Source organism: Muscardinus avellanarius (assembly GCF_963383645.1).
Source record: "Muscardinus avellanarius genome assembly, chromosome: 11".
Classification (NCBI taxonomy): Eukaryota; Metazoa; Chordata; class Mammalia; order Rodentia; family Gliridae; genus Muscardinus; species Muscardinus avellanarius.
Window position 1 is genome coordinate 99,353,139 of NC_137797.1, and position 14,670 is coordinate 99,367,808.

The 14,670-nt window shown below is 45.8% G+C and overlaps 1 protein-coding gene across 6 annotated transcripts in view; it reads right to left on the reverse strand.

Moving 5' to 3' along the window:
• Positions 1–14,670, reverse strand: part of CHD4 (chromodomain helicase DNA binding protein 4) — a gene marked incomplete at both ends in the record, with an annotated part of 46,800 nt that overhangs the window by 13,930 nt on the left and 18,200 nt on the right. For 4 of the 6 annotated variants that reach the window (XM_080705315.1, XM_080705311.1, XM_080705313.1 and 1 more), the window contains 13 exons: positions 144–281; positions 559–630; positions 1,081–1,210; positions 1,319–1,416; positions 1,669–1,834; positions 1,930–2,074; positions 2,347–2,480; positions 2,581–2,669; positions 2,759–2,845; positions 2,930–3,110; positions 10,486–10,661; positions 10,805–11,042; positions 12,641–12,765. In XM_080705315.1, the coding sequence (XP_080561441.1) occupies positions 144–281; positions 559–630; positions 1,081–1,210; positions 1,319–1,416; positions 1,669–1,834; positions 1,930–2,074; positions 2,347–2,480; positions 2,581–2,669; positions 2,759–2,845; positions 2,930–3,110; positions 10,486–10,661; positions 10,805–11,042; positions 12,641–12,765 (1,779 nt within the window). The remainder of the gene's footprint in view (positions 1–143; positions 282–558; positions 631–1,080; positions 1,211–1,318; positions 1,417–1,668; positions 1,835–1,929; positions 2,075–2,346; positions 2,481–2,580; positions 2,670–2,758; positions 2,846–2,929; positions 3,111–10,485; positions 10,662–10,804; positions 11,043–12,640; positions 12,766–14,670) is intronic. The other 2 variants (XM_080705312.1, XM_080705314.1) reach the window with 1 other exon arrangement.

Below are 14,670 nucleotides of genomic sequence, written 5' to 3' on the forward strand. Positions count from 1 at the left end.
TGCCCAGGATGAACTTAAACTTATGATCCTCCCGTCTTAGCATCCCAGGAAGTTGGACTGCTGACAGGAACTACCCCGCCACATCCAACTTCCGCACCTGGATGCAGAACCTTCCAGCCCCAGCAACCCCTGCATTTCTGTACCAGTAAAGCCCCCATCTGCAATGTTGAACATAAAACGCTGTTTGATGTTTTTCTTCTGCTTCTCATCACTCAGGTCCTTGGGGGTTTCTCCATTCTGAAGCATGACATCCTTTTTCTCCTCTTCCTCTTTCTTCTCTTCTACAAGATAATGTGGGGGAAAACGTAAGCTCCAGCACCATGGCGCTTCTCCAGACTACTGCATGCTACGAGAGAGCCCTCCCTCGCCACCAGTCCTCCAGAGGCATCTGTCAAGCCCGGCAAAGGGTGCCACAGCCCACCAACAACTCAATCTAGGGACAAATAGTCTTTCGGGGGATAATACGTATACATGGGTATGGACAGCGAGGCAGGAGCAAAGTCCTCGCATCTGGTTTGAGTCTCTTCCACACCCCAACCGGCGTCTGTGAACACCAACCTTTGTCCTCCACCACAACGGGGATCAGATCTATTGCTGCCTTCTCCTCCACCTTCTCCACATCAGCAACACCTGGGGACAGAAAGCATTGAAAATATACCTGTTTTGTTTTTTATGGCAGTACTGGGGATTGAACTCAGAGGAGTTCTCTCTCCAAGCCCTACCCCAACTCTACTTATATTCTTTGTTTTGAAACAGGGTCTCATTAAGTTGCAGAAGGCCTCACTAAGTAGCTGAAGCTGGCCTTGAACCTGCCTCAGCCTCCAAGTACAAGTAACTGGGATTAGAAGTGTGCACCACCAAGTCCAGCAAGAATATACCTAAGGAAAGGTGCTTGCCTCTGTTCCACACTGGTATTCAACTGGAAAGTCCACCTAATCTCTATGATCTAAGTCATAAAAGATGACTGGTGGAAACTAAAATTCTTCAGTGTGCTGCTTTCTGACACTCCCATAGCCAGGCTGATGTCCAGAAGCAACTATGGTTCACAGGGGCATTTGTAGTGCTTGAAAACGTGGATACCTTTGGGCTCTGTCTCCATGGGTTCCTCTGTTCTCTCCTTCACCTCTGCCTTTTCCACTTTCTCTTCTCCCTCAGGGGGATCCACATGGATCTTTTCATCCTCTGAGGCAGGGGCAGGGGTCTGAGTACACTTCAAAGGAAAGGAAGACAGAAGATGAGGCAGACGCGCTAGCACCTGTAGGGAGGAGGGGCTCATCTGCTCGCTGTTAGGACGGCATCCAGTCTCCTCATCTCTTACCTCAGCGGTAGCCTCAGGGGCTGCAGATTTAACCTCCTTCTCTCCTTCTGTGTTCTCTTCTTCTTTGAGGCTATTTTCCTCTATTTTTATCCCATCCTCTGCGGGCCAATAGGAGACAATCAATTAGGAAGAAGGTCCCAGATAGAGAGAAGGTCATGCCTTCCCAATTGAGTCTTATTCAATTGTCCTCTCGTGCCTTTAAGAGCCAGCCCTATTCTTAGGACAGCCCTCCTAAACTGAGAGGTAAATTGCTGTATGTCCTGCCAAGTCACCCTGTTAGAGCTGAGCACAGGGAGCAGAAAGGATAGGCCAGGACAAGAGGAGAAAGACAGAAAACGACAGAAACTTACCAGCAGGTGGGGCAGGTGCAGGAGTATTGGGCTGTGTATCCCCTGGAGTGGAAGGTGTAGGAGTCTTTGGCGAGGGTGACCCTGGCTGCGACATTTTCTTGTTTTCCTCTACTTCAGCCAGTTCAGGCATGCTCCAGCGCCCATTAACATGTTCAAATTCCTGAACCTGCAGCAAGGGATGAGAAGTCAAAGACTCAATTCTGGGCTCCTTTCCTGTTGGCTCCTGTTTTCCTAAAAACCTTGAAAAGTGGAGAAGCTCACCTTCTTGCGAATCAAGGACATGACACCGATCCTAGTAAGGACATGTTGGCGAGACAGGCCTTCTCGGGGAACACCGTCAGCAAAAGTCTCAGCCCCATCTGCCCCGGGCTCACATAAATGCCGCATAAATAGAGAGACATAGGCCCTGTGGCAAAGAAGGAGAACGAGGAGTTGAATGGAGACCGCTCTGACTCCTACCTCAGGTTCTTCCCCAACCACTAGGCATCACCACTGGCAGTGCCTACGGTTCCACCTTGAGGAAAGCCACCACCACGCTGGCAGGCCAGGCTCCAGGCCCACGCCGCCGCCCAGGCCCACGGCTCTTTCACTCCAGCTTCCCCTGCAAGCCCGGACTCGTTCTGTGGAGTGGCCACAGCTGAAGCCCTGCTCCAGCTGCTGCCCCAGCCCTCAACTTACTTGAACTCTTTCTCTGACTTGCCTCGCAGATCTCTCACAAGCCACTGCGTGGTAAAAGCATCCTGAGGGGGCATCCCATATCGCATAATCGCATTAAGAAAAGCTTTTCTCTGACGAGCATTAAAACCAAGCACCTAGGGGAAAGGAATCTCAGTGAGTGGGCGCGGGTCTCACTCCACCAAAAACCCAACATCTGACATGTGCTCACCCCCCTTAGAATCGAAGGGCACTTACTTCAATATTCCCACCCACTCGGGCCAACAGAGGAGGCAATGGCTTATCTTTATCATTCCGCAGGCCCTTGCGACTGGGCCTGCGGGGAGCTGCAAGAAGAAAGGGACTTGTGAGTACACTGGCAGGGCGGGAAAACAAAGCAACAGTTAGGAATCCAGCACAAAGGAGCAACCCTTACCTTCTGAGCGTTCATCAAAGTCTTCATCACCTTCCTCTGAGGCCACCGAGTAATCGGACTGGTTGTCGGACTGGTCGTCCTGCCAATCTGGAGGGAGAGAGGGCAGATGAGCGGGGCCCACTGCTCTAGTGGAGCGGCCCATGGGCGGGGGGCGGGGCCGGCCACACACACCTCGGTCCTCCTGGGAGCCATCATTGTAGTTGACCTGTTTACGGATTCTTTTTCCTTTGCCCAGATTTCGGGCTAGATCTTCCTGCTGCTGCTCATAATGGTGGCGCAGCAATTTCTCCCAGTAGTCAGGATCCACACTTTCTTCCTGTTTTATGATTTCCCGTTCTACCTCCTCTTCCTCCTGGGACAGAGGGAGGGCCAGGACTCAGGGATGCTGAAGTCAGCACCACCAGCTACCCCTGGTCCTCACAGTTCCCATCCTGCTAGCTCCTTTGCATGACTGGACTCTTAAAATACTCAGTGTGCCTGCTTGGACCTAAGAATTTAGAAAAAAATTTAATTGACAGGATGTGGCTCCTTAGAAGTATATGGATTAGCAGTCACCATAACTAAAAAAAAAAAATGTGGAATGGAGCTATTATCACAAGAAAAGATAGAGACATCATGCTTTCTTCCAGCCTTTTCTACTTGCGCACATCCAGGTGGGAGAGTACAAAAAGAGGAAAAAGGTTAGAGCTTTAGCAAGCAGAATGGAGGTGCTTCAGAAAAACTGCAAAAGATATAAAAACAAAGCCAGCTGGAAATGATGGCGCACACTAGTAATCCCAGCATTTGGGAGGCTGAGACAGGAAGATCGCGGTTCCCGGGCAGCCTCAGCTACTACTTAGTGAGTCCCTTTGCAACTCAGTAAGACCCTGTTTCAAAATAAAGAATAAAAAATAGGGCTGGGAGTATAGCTTGGAGGTAGAAGGGTTCCATCACCAGTACCGCAAAAAATAAAAAATAAAAAAATAAAAAAGCCAGGCATGGTGGTGGCACGCTTGTAATCCTAGTACTTGGAAGCCTGAGACTGGAGAATAGCAGGTTCAAGGACAGCCTCTCAGCAACCTAGTGAAACCCAATTTCCAAGTAAGAAATAAAAATGATCTGAGGATGTACCTCAAAGGTAGAATGCCCCAGTACCACACACAAAAGATTAAACAGATGGGCCAGAAGCCTTTCTAATCTTCATATCTCAAAAGTTTACCAACTGTACACTAAAAAAAGAAAAATAATATATACATCAAAAATTATATGTATGTGTGTATTTTCCCCTATGTCCCAGTAATTTGTTGGTTTTTTTTTTTGGGGGGGGTGGTACTGGGGACGGAACACGGGGATTCTACCTCCGAGTTACAGACCCAGCCCTATTTTTTATTCTTTACTTTGAGAGGGTCTCATTGAGCTGCAAAAGGCCTAAGTAGCTGAGGCTGTCCTCCAACCACAATCCTCTTGTCTCAGCCTCCCAAATGCTGGGATTACAAGCATGCACCTCCATGCCCGGCTCCTGGTAATGTTTATGCTTCTCTAAGTTACACACACACACACACACACACACACACACACACACACATATTTTCCTCCCTGCAGTACTAGGAATTAAATCCAGGGGCATTCTACCTCCAAGCTACACCTCCAGCCCTATCTTTTTCTTTTCCCTTTTTTTTTTTTTTTTTTGGTGGTACTGGGGTTGGAACCCAGGAGCTTTTCCACCTCCGGGCTATACTCCCAGACCTTTTTTTTATACTTTATTTGAAAACAGGGTCTCTCTAAGGTTGCTGAGAGCCTAAGTAGCTAAGGCTGGCTTCAAACCTGTGCGATCCTCCTGTCTTAGCCTCCCAAGTGTGGGGATTACAAGCGTGCGCCACCACACCTCGCATCCAGCCCTATTTTTGATTCTTTATTCTGAGTCTCAGTGAGTTGCAAAGGGCCTAAGTAGCTGAAGCTGTTCGCAAACCACAATGCTCCTGTCTCAGCCTCCCAAATGCTAGGATTGCAAGCATGAACCTTCACACCCAGCTCTGGCTCCCAGCCCTATTTTTTATTTTTTAACTTGAAACAAGGTTTCACTAAGTTGTGGAGGGCCTAAGTAGCCAAGGCTGACCACTACCCTGCAATCCTCCTGCTTCAGCCTCCCAAGTACTGGGATCACAAGCATGAGCCACCATGCCTGGCTCTAAATTATATATTTTCCTGCCACTTTCAATCAAAATTCACTTTCAATCAAAATTCACTACTACTAATATTAATAACAAAATGATCAAAATGCCCATCATTATACAACTAAGAAAATTACAACGTAAGTTGGACACGGATAGTCTTGAGACTCTGACATCCACCCAGTGCTCCAGAACATTTCTAATGCTCTGAAAATCAAAACATTCGATGAACACCGTGGTGCACATGTGTAATCCCAAGGAACTGAGAAGCTGAAGCAGGAGGACTGCAGGTTAGCGGCCAGCCCGGGTAACTGAGCTCGGTCTCAAAGTTTACAAACAAGCTGCAAATATTGCTCAGTGGTAGAGCGTCTGAGTGCAATTCCCATGACCGCAAATGAATACCTTCTGAACATGACATCAGCCCTCCAAGTTTCAGAGTTCAGATTTCTGGACTAGTGATAATGAATATAGCCTACGCAAACATTCCAAAATACAAAAAACAGGCAAATCAACAACCCTCTGGTCTCAAGCATTTCAGACAAGGGATACTCAACCTGTACTTCCCAAGGACGCGTTAAATGGTGGGAGGGGGAGGCTCTTTTATGTTCTGATTTAGACTGTATCTTTAAGATATACTGAGCACACAAAAGTAAGTTAGAAAACATTACAGATAATAACTTTTGTGCTTACAAAATGGTGGCAAGGCAGGCATGGTGGTGCACAAATGGAATCCCAGTACTTAGGAGGCTGAGACAGGAGGATGACAGGTTTGATAGCTTCAGCGAGACTCACTGACTTAGTGAGACCTTGCCTCAAAGTCAAAATAAAGCTGGGGTATAGCTCAGATGTAGAATGCTCTCCCCAGTACCAAAAAACAAACAAACAAACAAACAAAGGTGGCAAGCTGGGCGTGGAGACTCAGGAGGGTGAGCCAAGTGAATCGCAGGTTTGAAGCCAGCCTCAGCAACTTAGGGAAACTCTCAGCAACTGAGTGAGACACTGTTTCAAGCTAAAAATAGTAGAATAGGTCTGGGGGTGTAACTTGGAGGGAAAATAACCCCTGGGTTCAATCCCAAGTACCAAAGCCAATAAATAAAATGAAAATTGATAAAACAAGGCTGCAGCCAGGCATGGTGGAACGAGGAGGATCACAAGTTCGCAGCCAGCCTCAGCAACTTAATGAGACCCACCAAAACTTCATGAGACCCCGTTTCAAACTAGAAAAATATTAAAATAGAGTCACACATAGTGGCGCACACCTCTAATCCCAGTACTTGGGAGGCTGAGAGAGGAGGATGACAGGTTCAAGAACAAGTCTTAGCAAGTAGTTAGACTCTTGTCAACCCAGAGAGACCCTGGTTCAATGTAAAAATATAAATAGAGCCAGGGTGTAGATGGGAGGCCGAATGCCCCTGGGTTCAATCCCCAGTACGAAATAAAATAAGACTGGGGTTGTAGCTCAGAGATAGAATGCTTCTGGGCACAATTACTAGTACAACCACACACAAAAAAGGTTGCATGCACATAACGTATATATGTGCTTATATTTGCATATTGATACATGTATAATTAACATACAATGTTTTAGAAAAACATACAAGAATCCAAAACCGTTATCCCAAGAAGGGAACCAGATAGAGCACAAGAGGTTTTTTTTTTAAGGTACTAGGGATGGAACCCAGGGACATTCTACCTCCGAGCTACACCCCAGCCCTATCTTTTATACTTCATTTCTTTTCTTTTTCTTTTCTTTTTTTCTTTTTTCTTTTTTTTTTTTTTTGTGGTGGTACTGGGGTTCCTGGAAACATTCTACCTCAGACTATACTCCTAGACCTATTTTTATATTTTTATTTGGAAACAGGGTCTCTTAAGCCAGCAAGGCTGGCTTCAAACCTGCAACATCCTCCTGTCTCCGCCTCCCAAGCGCGGGGATTACAAGCGTGCGCCACCACTTCATTTTCATTTTTAAAACAGGGTCTTACTGAGTTGCAAAGGGTCTCATTAAGTAGCTGAGGCTGTCCGTGAATCACAATCCTCCTGTGTCAGCCTCCCAAATGCTAGGATTACAAGCCTGTGCCACCACGCCCGGCTAGCACAAGAGTTTTAAATGATACACCTTTGTATCATCTGATTTTCAAACCAGGTTGCTGTGGTATGGATAAGTGTCCCTGAAATGCCCAAAGGGCTTGACTGCCAGGCGATGGTGCACTGGGAGGTAGGAAAACCAAAGAGACAGGTCCTAAGCCAGACATGGGGGCACACACTTGTAATCCCAGCACTTGGGAGGCTGAGACAGGAGGATGGCATGGCAAGCTCAAGATCAGCCTCAGCAATTTAGTGAGGTTCTCAGCATCGTAGTGAGAGCCCGTTTCCAAATAAGAAATAAAATCAAAGCCAGGCATGGTGGCCCAAGCTTGTAATTCCAGACAGGAGAATCGCAAGTTCTCAGCTAGTCTCAGCTACTTAGTGAGGCACTCCACAACTTAGAGACACTTTTTCAAATTAAATTAAAAAAAATGCCAGGCGTGGTGGCGTATTCTTGTAATCCCAGCGCTAGGAGGCTGAGACAGGAGGATCACGCACGTTCGAAGCCAGCCTCAGCTACTGAGTGAAGCTCTCAGCAACTTAGTGAGACCCTGTTTCCAAATAAAGTATAAAATAGGTCTGGGAGTATAGCCCAGAGGTAGAAAAGTCCCTGGGCTCTACCCCCAGTACCACAATAAATAAATAAGTAAATAAATAAATAAAACAAAATTAATTTTAAAAATAGGGCTGAGGGTATAGTTCAGAAATGCCCCTGGGTTCAACCCCCAGTTCTAGGGGGAAAAAATCCATCTGGGGGTACAGCTCAGAGGTAGAATGCCTCTGAGTCCAATTCCCAGTACTACTAAACCACGTGTGGTAGTATACACTTGTAATCCCAGTACTTGGGAGGCTGAGACAGGAGGATGTCAGGTTCGTGGCCAGCCTCAGCTACATAGGCCCTCTGCATCTTAGTGAGACCCTGTTTCAAAGTAAGAATAAAAAATGAGAGCTGGGCATGATGGAACACGCTTGTTAATCCCAGCATTTGTGAGGCTGAGACTGTAGGACCGCGGTTCGCAGACAGCCTCAGCTATTTAGTGAAGCCCTCTGCAACTTAGTGAGACCATTTCAAAATAAAGAATAAAAAAAAGGGCAGGGGGGTGTACCTCAGAGGTCAAAAGCCCCTTGGTTCCATCCCCAGACCCTCAAAAAAAATAAAAAGGGCTGGAAGTGTAGCTCAGAGCTAGAATGCCCCTGGGATCTATCCCCAGTACTGCAAATGGATGAATGAATGAATGAGTAAATGAATGAATGAAGCATATAGCTCAGAGGTAGAATATCCCTGGATTATTTCATCCCCAGTAACACTGAGAAGACACACACACACACACAGAGGAGCTAGTGGAAAGAAATTAAGATTACTGGGGGCACACCCCTAAAGCCGTTTTTCTCCTTCCTTGAATGCAGGGGTTAGCAGTTCCCTCCACTGAGCCCTCCCCACCATCATCTGCTGCCTCGCTAACAGGCCCAGAAGCAACAGAGACCACTGACTATGGACTGGGAGTCCAGATAAACCACTCCCCTTTTTCAGTTTTTCTTTATTTGCTATTGTGAGGTTGAACCCAGACGCATTCTAACTCCAAGCCACATCCCTAGCCCTATTTCATTTTATTATTTTGAAATAAGGGCTCATTAAGTTGCTAAGGGTCTCACTAAATTGCTGAGGTGGGCCTTGAATGTGTGATCCTCCTTTCTTAGTCTCCTAAAGTACAGGATTCCAGGCATGCACCACCATATCCATTTCATTTTTTAGAATTTATATATCTGGGGGGCTGGTGGTACTGGGAGTCCAACCCAGCCTTACAAAAGATAGAGAAGCACTCTGCCAGTGGTCTACGTCCACAGCCTATTTTTACTTTTTTTCTTTTTTTTTTTTGGTACTGGGGATGGAACCCAGGGACATTCTACCTCTGAGCTACACCTGAGCCTTATTTTTTATTCTTTATTTGGAAACAGAGTCTCACTGAGTTGTGAAGGGCCTCACTACATAGCTGAGGCTGCCCACAAACCGTGATTCTCCCGTCTCAGCCTCCCAAATGCTGGGAATGCAAAAATGTACCACCACGCCTGGCTTTCTTATTCTCTCTTCTGAGACGGGGTACTGTGATTTCCCCAAGATGACCTGAACTCAGCATCCTCCTGCCCCAGCCGCTTTAATAACTAGGATTTTGGAAGGGGGTGGTACTTGGGATAGAACCCAGAAACATTCTACTTTCAAGCTATACTCCAGACCTATTTTTTTCTTTATTTTGAAACAGGGTCTCACTAAGTTGCGGAGAGCCTCACAAGTTGCTAGGGCTGGCCACAATCCTCGTGTCAAATCTTCCAAATACTGGGATTACAAGCATGCACCACCATGCCTGGCTATAACAAGAATTATAGGTGTGTATCACCATGCCCAGCCTTTTCTGTTTTGCTTATCTCAGGTATTTTTCATGATAAAGGAAAGATAACTACCATACATATGAATTCCTATCTATTCCAAAATACAACTCAGGATGGGGATAAAGCTCAGTGGTAGAGCACTTGTCAAGCTTGCGCAAGGCCCTTGGTTCAACCTCTAGCACCACAATTAAAAAACAGAAAAGGAAAGACAAGAAATATCTAAAGAAGTAAACAGTGGCTGCGGTCACTCGTGTAGTCGCTAGCACAGATTATCCACCGAGCGCGTGCTCTCCAGCCAATCGCTTCCACGCAACACTGCTAACAAAGAGAGCAGGGTCTCCTAGAGGGAGGGCAGTTTTTGATGGAATGAATACCAATGGTTTACAGACCAATTCTCAGCCAGTTCACTTCAACTCTGATTAGAACCATCACCTTCAAGAACAAAGAAAGTTAACTATGTTATCAGAAAAACACAGCAAGAGGGATAGTTCTGAGTTCCAGGGATGAGAGAAGATGGCAGAGCCCGCCAACACTCCAGACCGATCCCATCAACACTGAGCCAAGTGGATTAGAGGCCAGCAGAGAAAGCAAATCTCTTCTTCACATTATACCCCTCTATATTCACTTGGGGAAGGAAAATATTACACACAAAAAAATTACACTTCTTTTGTTATTTCATTTTTACTGTAAAAGATGAAAAAAGGAAAGAGAAGCAAAAGAGAAAGCATTCTAATATTTTAGAAAATGCAGGGAAATAGGTCATCTTAGTATGTATCTCATCTACCTTTCTCCAAAGAGACATTAGGTGGTATTCAAAAATCTACTTGTAGAATTAATAAAATATAAGAAGAAAGATCCTGGCAAAGAACCGATACAACTGCTATGAGTGTGAATTTGGCAATACATATCCTGAGAGCCAAAACAAAAATGAGAATAATTAGTCATGTTATAGTCTCTGTTTTCAAGGAAAGAGGTGTTATCAATTATTCACCAATGTTCTAGTTTGTCTACAGATGTTGTCAAACCCTTGTCTCAAACACCATATTGGTTTCAATTCTAATTTTTAAGGAACGTTCAAGCACAGCACCGCCTTGGATTCATACTCACCCCCATTTCTTCTTCGCGCACCACATACTGGGCCACTTTGAATGAGCTCAAATATTCATTCATGCCCTGCAATTCTGTGTCTTCGGTCTCGTCCTGATTACGGTCCAGCAGTCGTTCAATGGCTTTATCGTCATAATGGATAACACTGCTATCCTCTCCCTCTTTGTTGTCTCCTCCTACAAAGAATTAGGGGCCCATAACCCCAAAGTCAACTTCAGCAGCTGCAGCAGAAAGAGGAGGTTCCACAGAACCCCTGGTATCAAAGACCCCCTCCCCTTTGAGAAGCTCCACCCCAAACTGAAGTTCCTTCCTAGCTCACCTCCATCTGTAGCTTCATCTTTAAAGAGTTCCTCAGTGCCGAATTTGAGGATATCATCCAGCTCCTGTTTGGACATGGACCCAGTCTTGGAGCCCAGCCCAGGTCGCACCACTAGGTGGGTCAGCATCATCTTCTTCTTTGCCACCTGTGTGATGCGTTCTTCCACTGATGCCCGGGTCACAAAGCGGTAGATCATCACCTTCTTATTTTGCCCAATACGGTGAGCTCTACTGAAGGCCTAGAGTTGAACAAGAAATAAGAGTCAGGAACTATTTTCCTGCTGCCATACCTGCCATAACTTTCACTTAAGTTAAATCCAGTACAAGAACTAGACATGGTGTACACACTTGTGAACCTAGTATTTGAGGGGCGAAGACAGGAGGATCGCAGGTTCTCAGACAGCCTCAACTCAGCTACTTAGTGAGGCCCTCCACAACCCAGTGAGAACCTGTTTCAAACAAGAATTTAAAAAAATAGGGCTGGGGCATAGCTCGGAGGTAGAATGCTCCTGGGTTCAAACCCTATATCGGGGGGGGGGGGGGGGGATCCAGTATGTGGCTCTACAAAATTTCCTTTTACACCCCTGCACAGACACCACCCTGTATCACGTTACCAAAAATAGGACTACAGCTAACCTAAACTCTCTGGCTTACAATAAAGTAAATAAAGCTGGGTATGGTGGCACATGCTTATAATACTGGTACTTGGGAGGCCGAGACAGCAGGATCACAGGTTTGAGGTCGGCCTCAGCTACTTAGTAAGACCCTGTTTCAAAATAAAGAATAAAGCCGGGAGTGGTGGGTGGTGCACGCTTGTAATCCTTGTGCTTGGGAGGCGGAGATAGGAGGATCGCGTAGGTTCGAAGCCAGCCTCACTGGCTTAAGAGACCCTGTTTCCAAATAAAAATATAAAATAGGTCTGGGAGTATAGCCCAGAGAAGGATTTCTAGGAACCCCAGCACCACCAATAAATAAATAAATAAGAATAAAAAACAGGGCTGAGAGAGTAGCTCAGAGGTAGAATGTCCCTAGGTTTAATCCCCAGTACAAAAAAAATAAAAAGAAAAAGGAAATGGCATAAAAAGAATCTATTGTAGCCGGGCGTGGTGGCACACACTTGTAATCCCAGCATTTGGGAGGCTGAGACAGGAGGATCACAGGTTTGCAGACAGCCTCAACTACTTAGTGAGGCCCTCTGCAACTTAGTGAGACCTCGTTTCAAAATAAAGAATAAAATATAGGGCTGCAGGTGTAGCTCAGAGGTAAAATGTCCAAGTTCCATTCCTACCACACACACACAAAAAAACAAAAACAAAACAAAAAAAAAAACTGTGTTTCAATGCTGACCATGAACATGGTGTCACACACAGACAATCCCAGTACTTGGGAGGCTGAGAGAGGAGAATTATGGTTTGATGCTAGCCTCAGCAATTTAGCAAGACCCTGTCTCAAAATAAAAAAGGTTGGGGATGTAATTCATTGGCAGAGTATCCCAGACTCAATCCCTAGTACCAAAGGGGGAAAAAAAGCCAGGCATGGTGGCACATGCCTGTAAACCTGTAATCTTAGTACTTGGAAAGAAGACAAGAGTGAAGTTCAAGGCCAGTCTTAGTAATTCAGTGAAACTCTGTTCCAAGAAATTAAAAATTAAAAGGGCTGGGGGTATAGATCCGTGGTAGAATGCCCCTGGGTTCAATACTTAGCAGCACACACACACACAAAAATCAATCCGGTGCTTCTCACTTAAACAACTAATTCTAAAAGGTGGAGCCCTCAATGTAGAGCACCGTGCATCTGCAGTAAGCTCCCGGCTCCAGAGACGGCTACCTCTGCTTACCTGGATGTCATTATGGGGGTTCCAGTCAGAGTCATATATAATTACTGTATCAGCAGTCGCCAGATTAATCCCAAGCCCCCCGGCTCGAGTGGAGAGCAAGAAGCAGAACTGCTGAGCACCCGGTGCTAAGAAAGGAACCAAAAACACCATTAGAACTGCCCCCTGAATTCCAACTGATAAACAGAGAAGGAATGTTAGAAAAATACAACTCCCTAGGTAGACACTGAGGTAACAACTCTAAGCGAGGTCCGGATGGATACTGAAACCACTGAAAATTTAAGGATAAAAGGATGTTAGCATTCTCTCAAGAAAATATCATCGTGAAGGTATCTATCAATTATTATTATTATTTTTTTTTTTTTTGGTGGTACTAGGGGTGGAACCCAGAAGCTTTTTACCTCCAGGCTACACTCCCAGACCTTTTTTTTATATTTTATTTGGAAACAGGGTGTCACTAAGTTGCTGAGAGCCTCACTCAGTAGCTGAGGCTGGCTTCAAACCTGTGCAATCCTCCTGTCTCAGCCTCCCAAGCGTGGGAATTACAAGCGTGCGCCACCATGCCCGGCGGTATCTATCAATTAAAATGGGGAAAAAAATACATAACTGTCCTGTAGAGAATCAGCAGACATCACCTTAACTAAATGATCAATAATCACCAAAGCCGGGTGGTGGCACAGGCGTGTAATCCCAGCGCTTGGGAGGCTGAGAGAAAGGATTACAGTTTGCAGACAGCCTCACTTAGTGAGGGCCTTTGTAACTCAGTGAAACCCTGTTTCAAAATAAAGAACAGACCCGGGCGTGGTGGCGCACGCTTTTAATCCCAGCACTTGGGAGGCTGGGACAGGAGCACTGCACAGGTTCAAAGCCAGCCTCAGCTACTGAGTGAGGCTCGAAACTTAGTGAGACCCTGTTTCCAAATAAAGTATAAAGTAGGTCTGGGAGTATAGCCCAGAGGTAGAAAAAGCCCCTGGGTTCCACCCATAGTACCACCAAAAACTAAAGAAAGAAAGAACAGAGCTGGGCATGGTGACACACACTTATAATCCCAGCATTCGGGAGGCAGAGACTGGAGGAGTGGGGTTCGCAGAAAGCCTCAGCTACTTAGCGAGGCAGTAAAAACTGTTTCAAAAATAAATAGTCTAGCCCGACGTGGTGGCACACACTTGTAATCCCAGTGCTTGGGAGGCGGAGACAGTAGGATCGCGCTGGTTCGAAGTCAGCCTTGCAGGCTTAAGAGACCCTGGTTCCAAATAAAAAATAATAATAAAATAGGTCTGGGAGTGTAGCCCGGAGGTAGAAGGGTTTCCAGGAACACCAACACCACAATAAATAGATAGATAGACAGTCAGTCTAGAGCCAGGCGTGGTGGCGCACGCTTATAATCCCAGCATTTGGGAGGCTGAGACCGGAGGATCGCGGTTCACAGACAGCCTCAGCTACTAAGTGAGGCCCTTTGCAACTCAGTGAGACCTCGTTGCCAAAAAAAAGAATAAAAAATGGGGCAGGGGGTGTAGCTCAGAGGTTGAATGCCCCTGGGTTCCATCCCCAGACCCGCAATAAATAAATAAATAAATAAATAAATAGTCTAAAAAAATAGGGCTGGGGGTATAGCTCAGAGGTACAATGCCCCTAGGTTCTATCCCTGGTACTGCCCAAAAATAAATAATTTAAATAAATAAATAAATAAATAAATGTAAAATATAGGGCTGGGTATGATGATGTAGCTTGGAGGTAGAATGCCCCTGAGTTCCATCCCCAACACCGCAAAAACAAACAAAAAAAACCCACCAGAAATGGAACATAATTAACACCATGTCCACCCCAAGCAATGCATGAAAAGAACACAGCATCACTTCTGTGGTACTCAAAAAAGTCTAATCAAATCAAGAGAAAAAGCCGGGCGTGGGGGCGCACGCTTGTAATCCCAGCATTCAGGAGGCAGAGACCGGAGGATTGTGATTTACGGCCAGCCTCAGCTACTTAGTGAGGCCCTCTGCAACTTAGTGAGACCCTGTTTCCAAATAAAATAT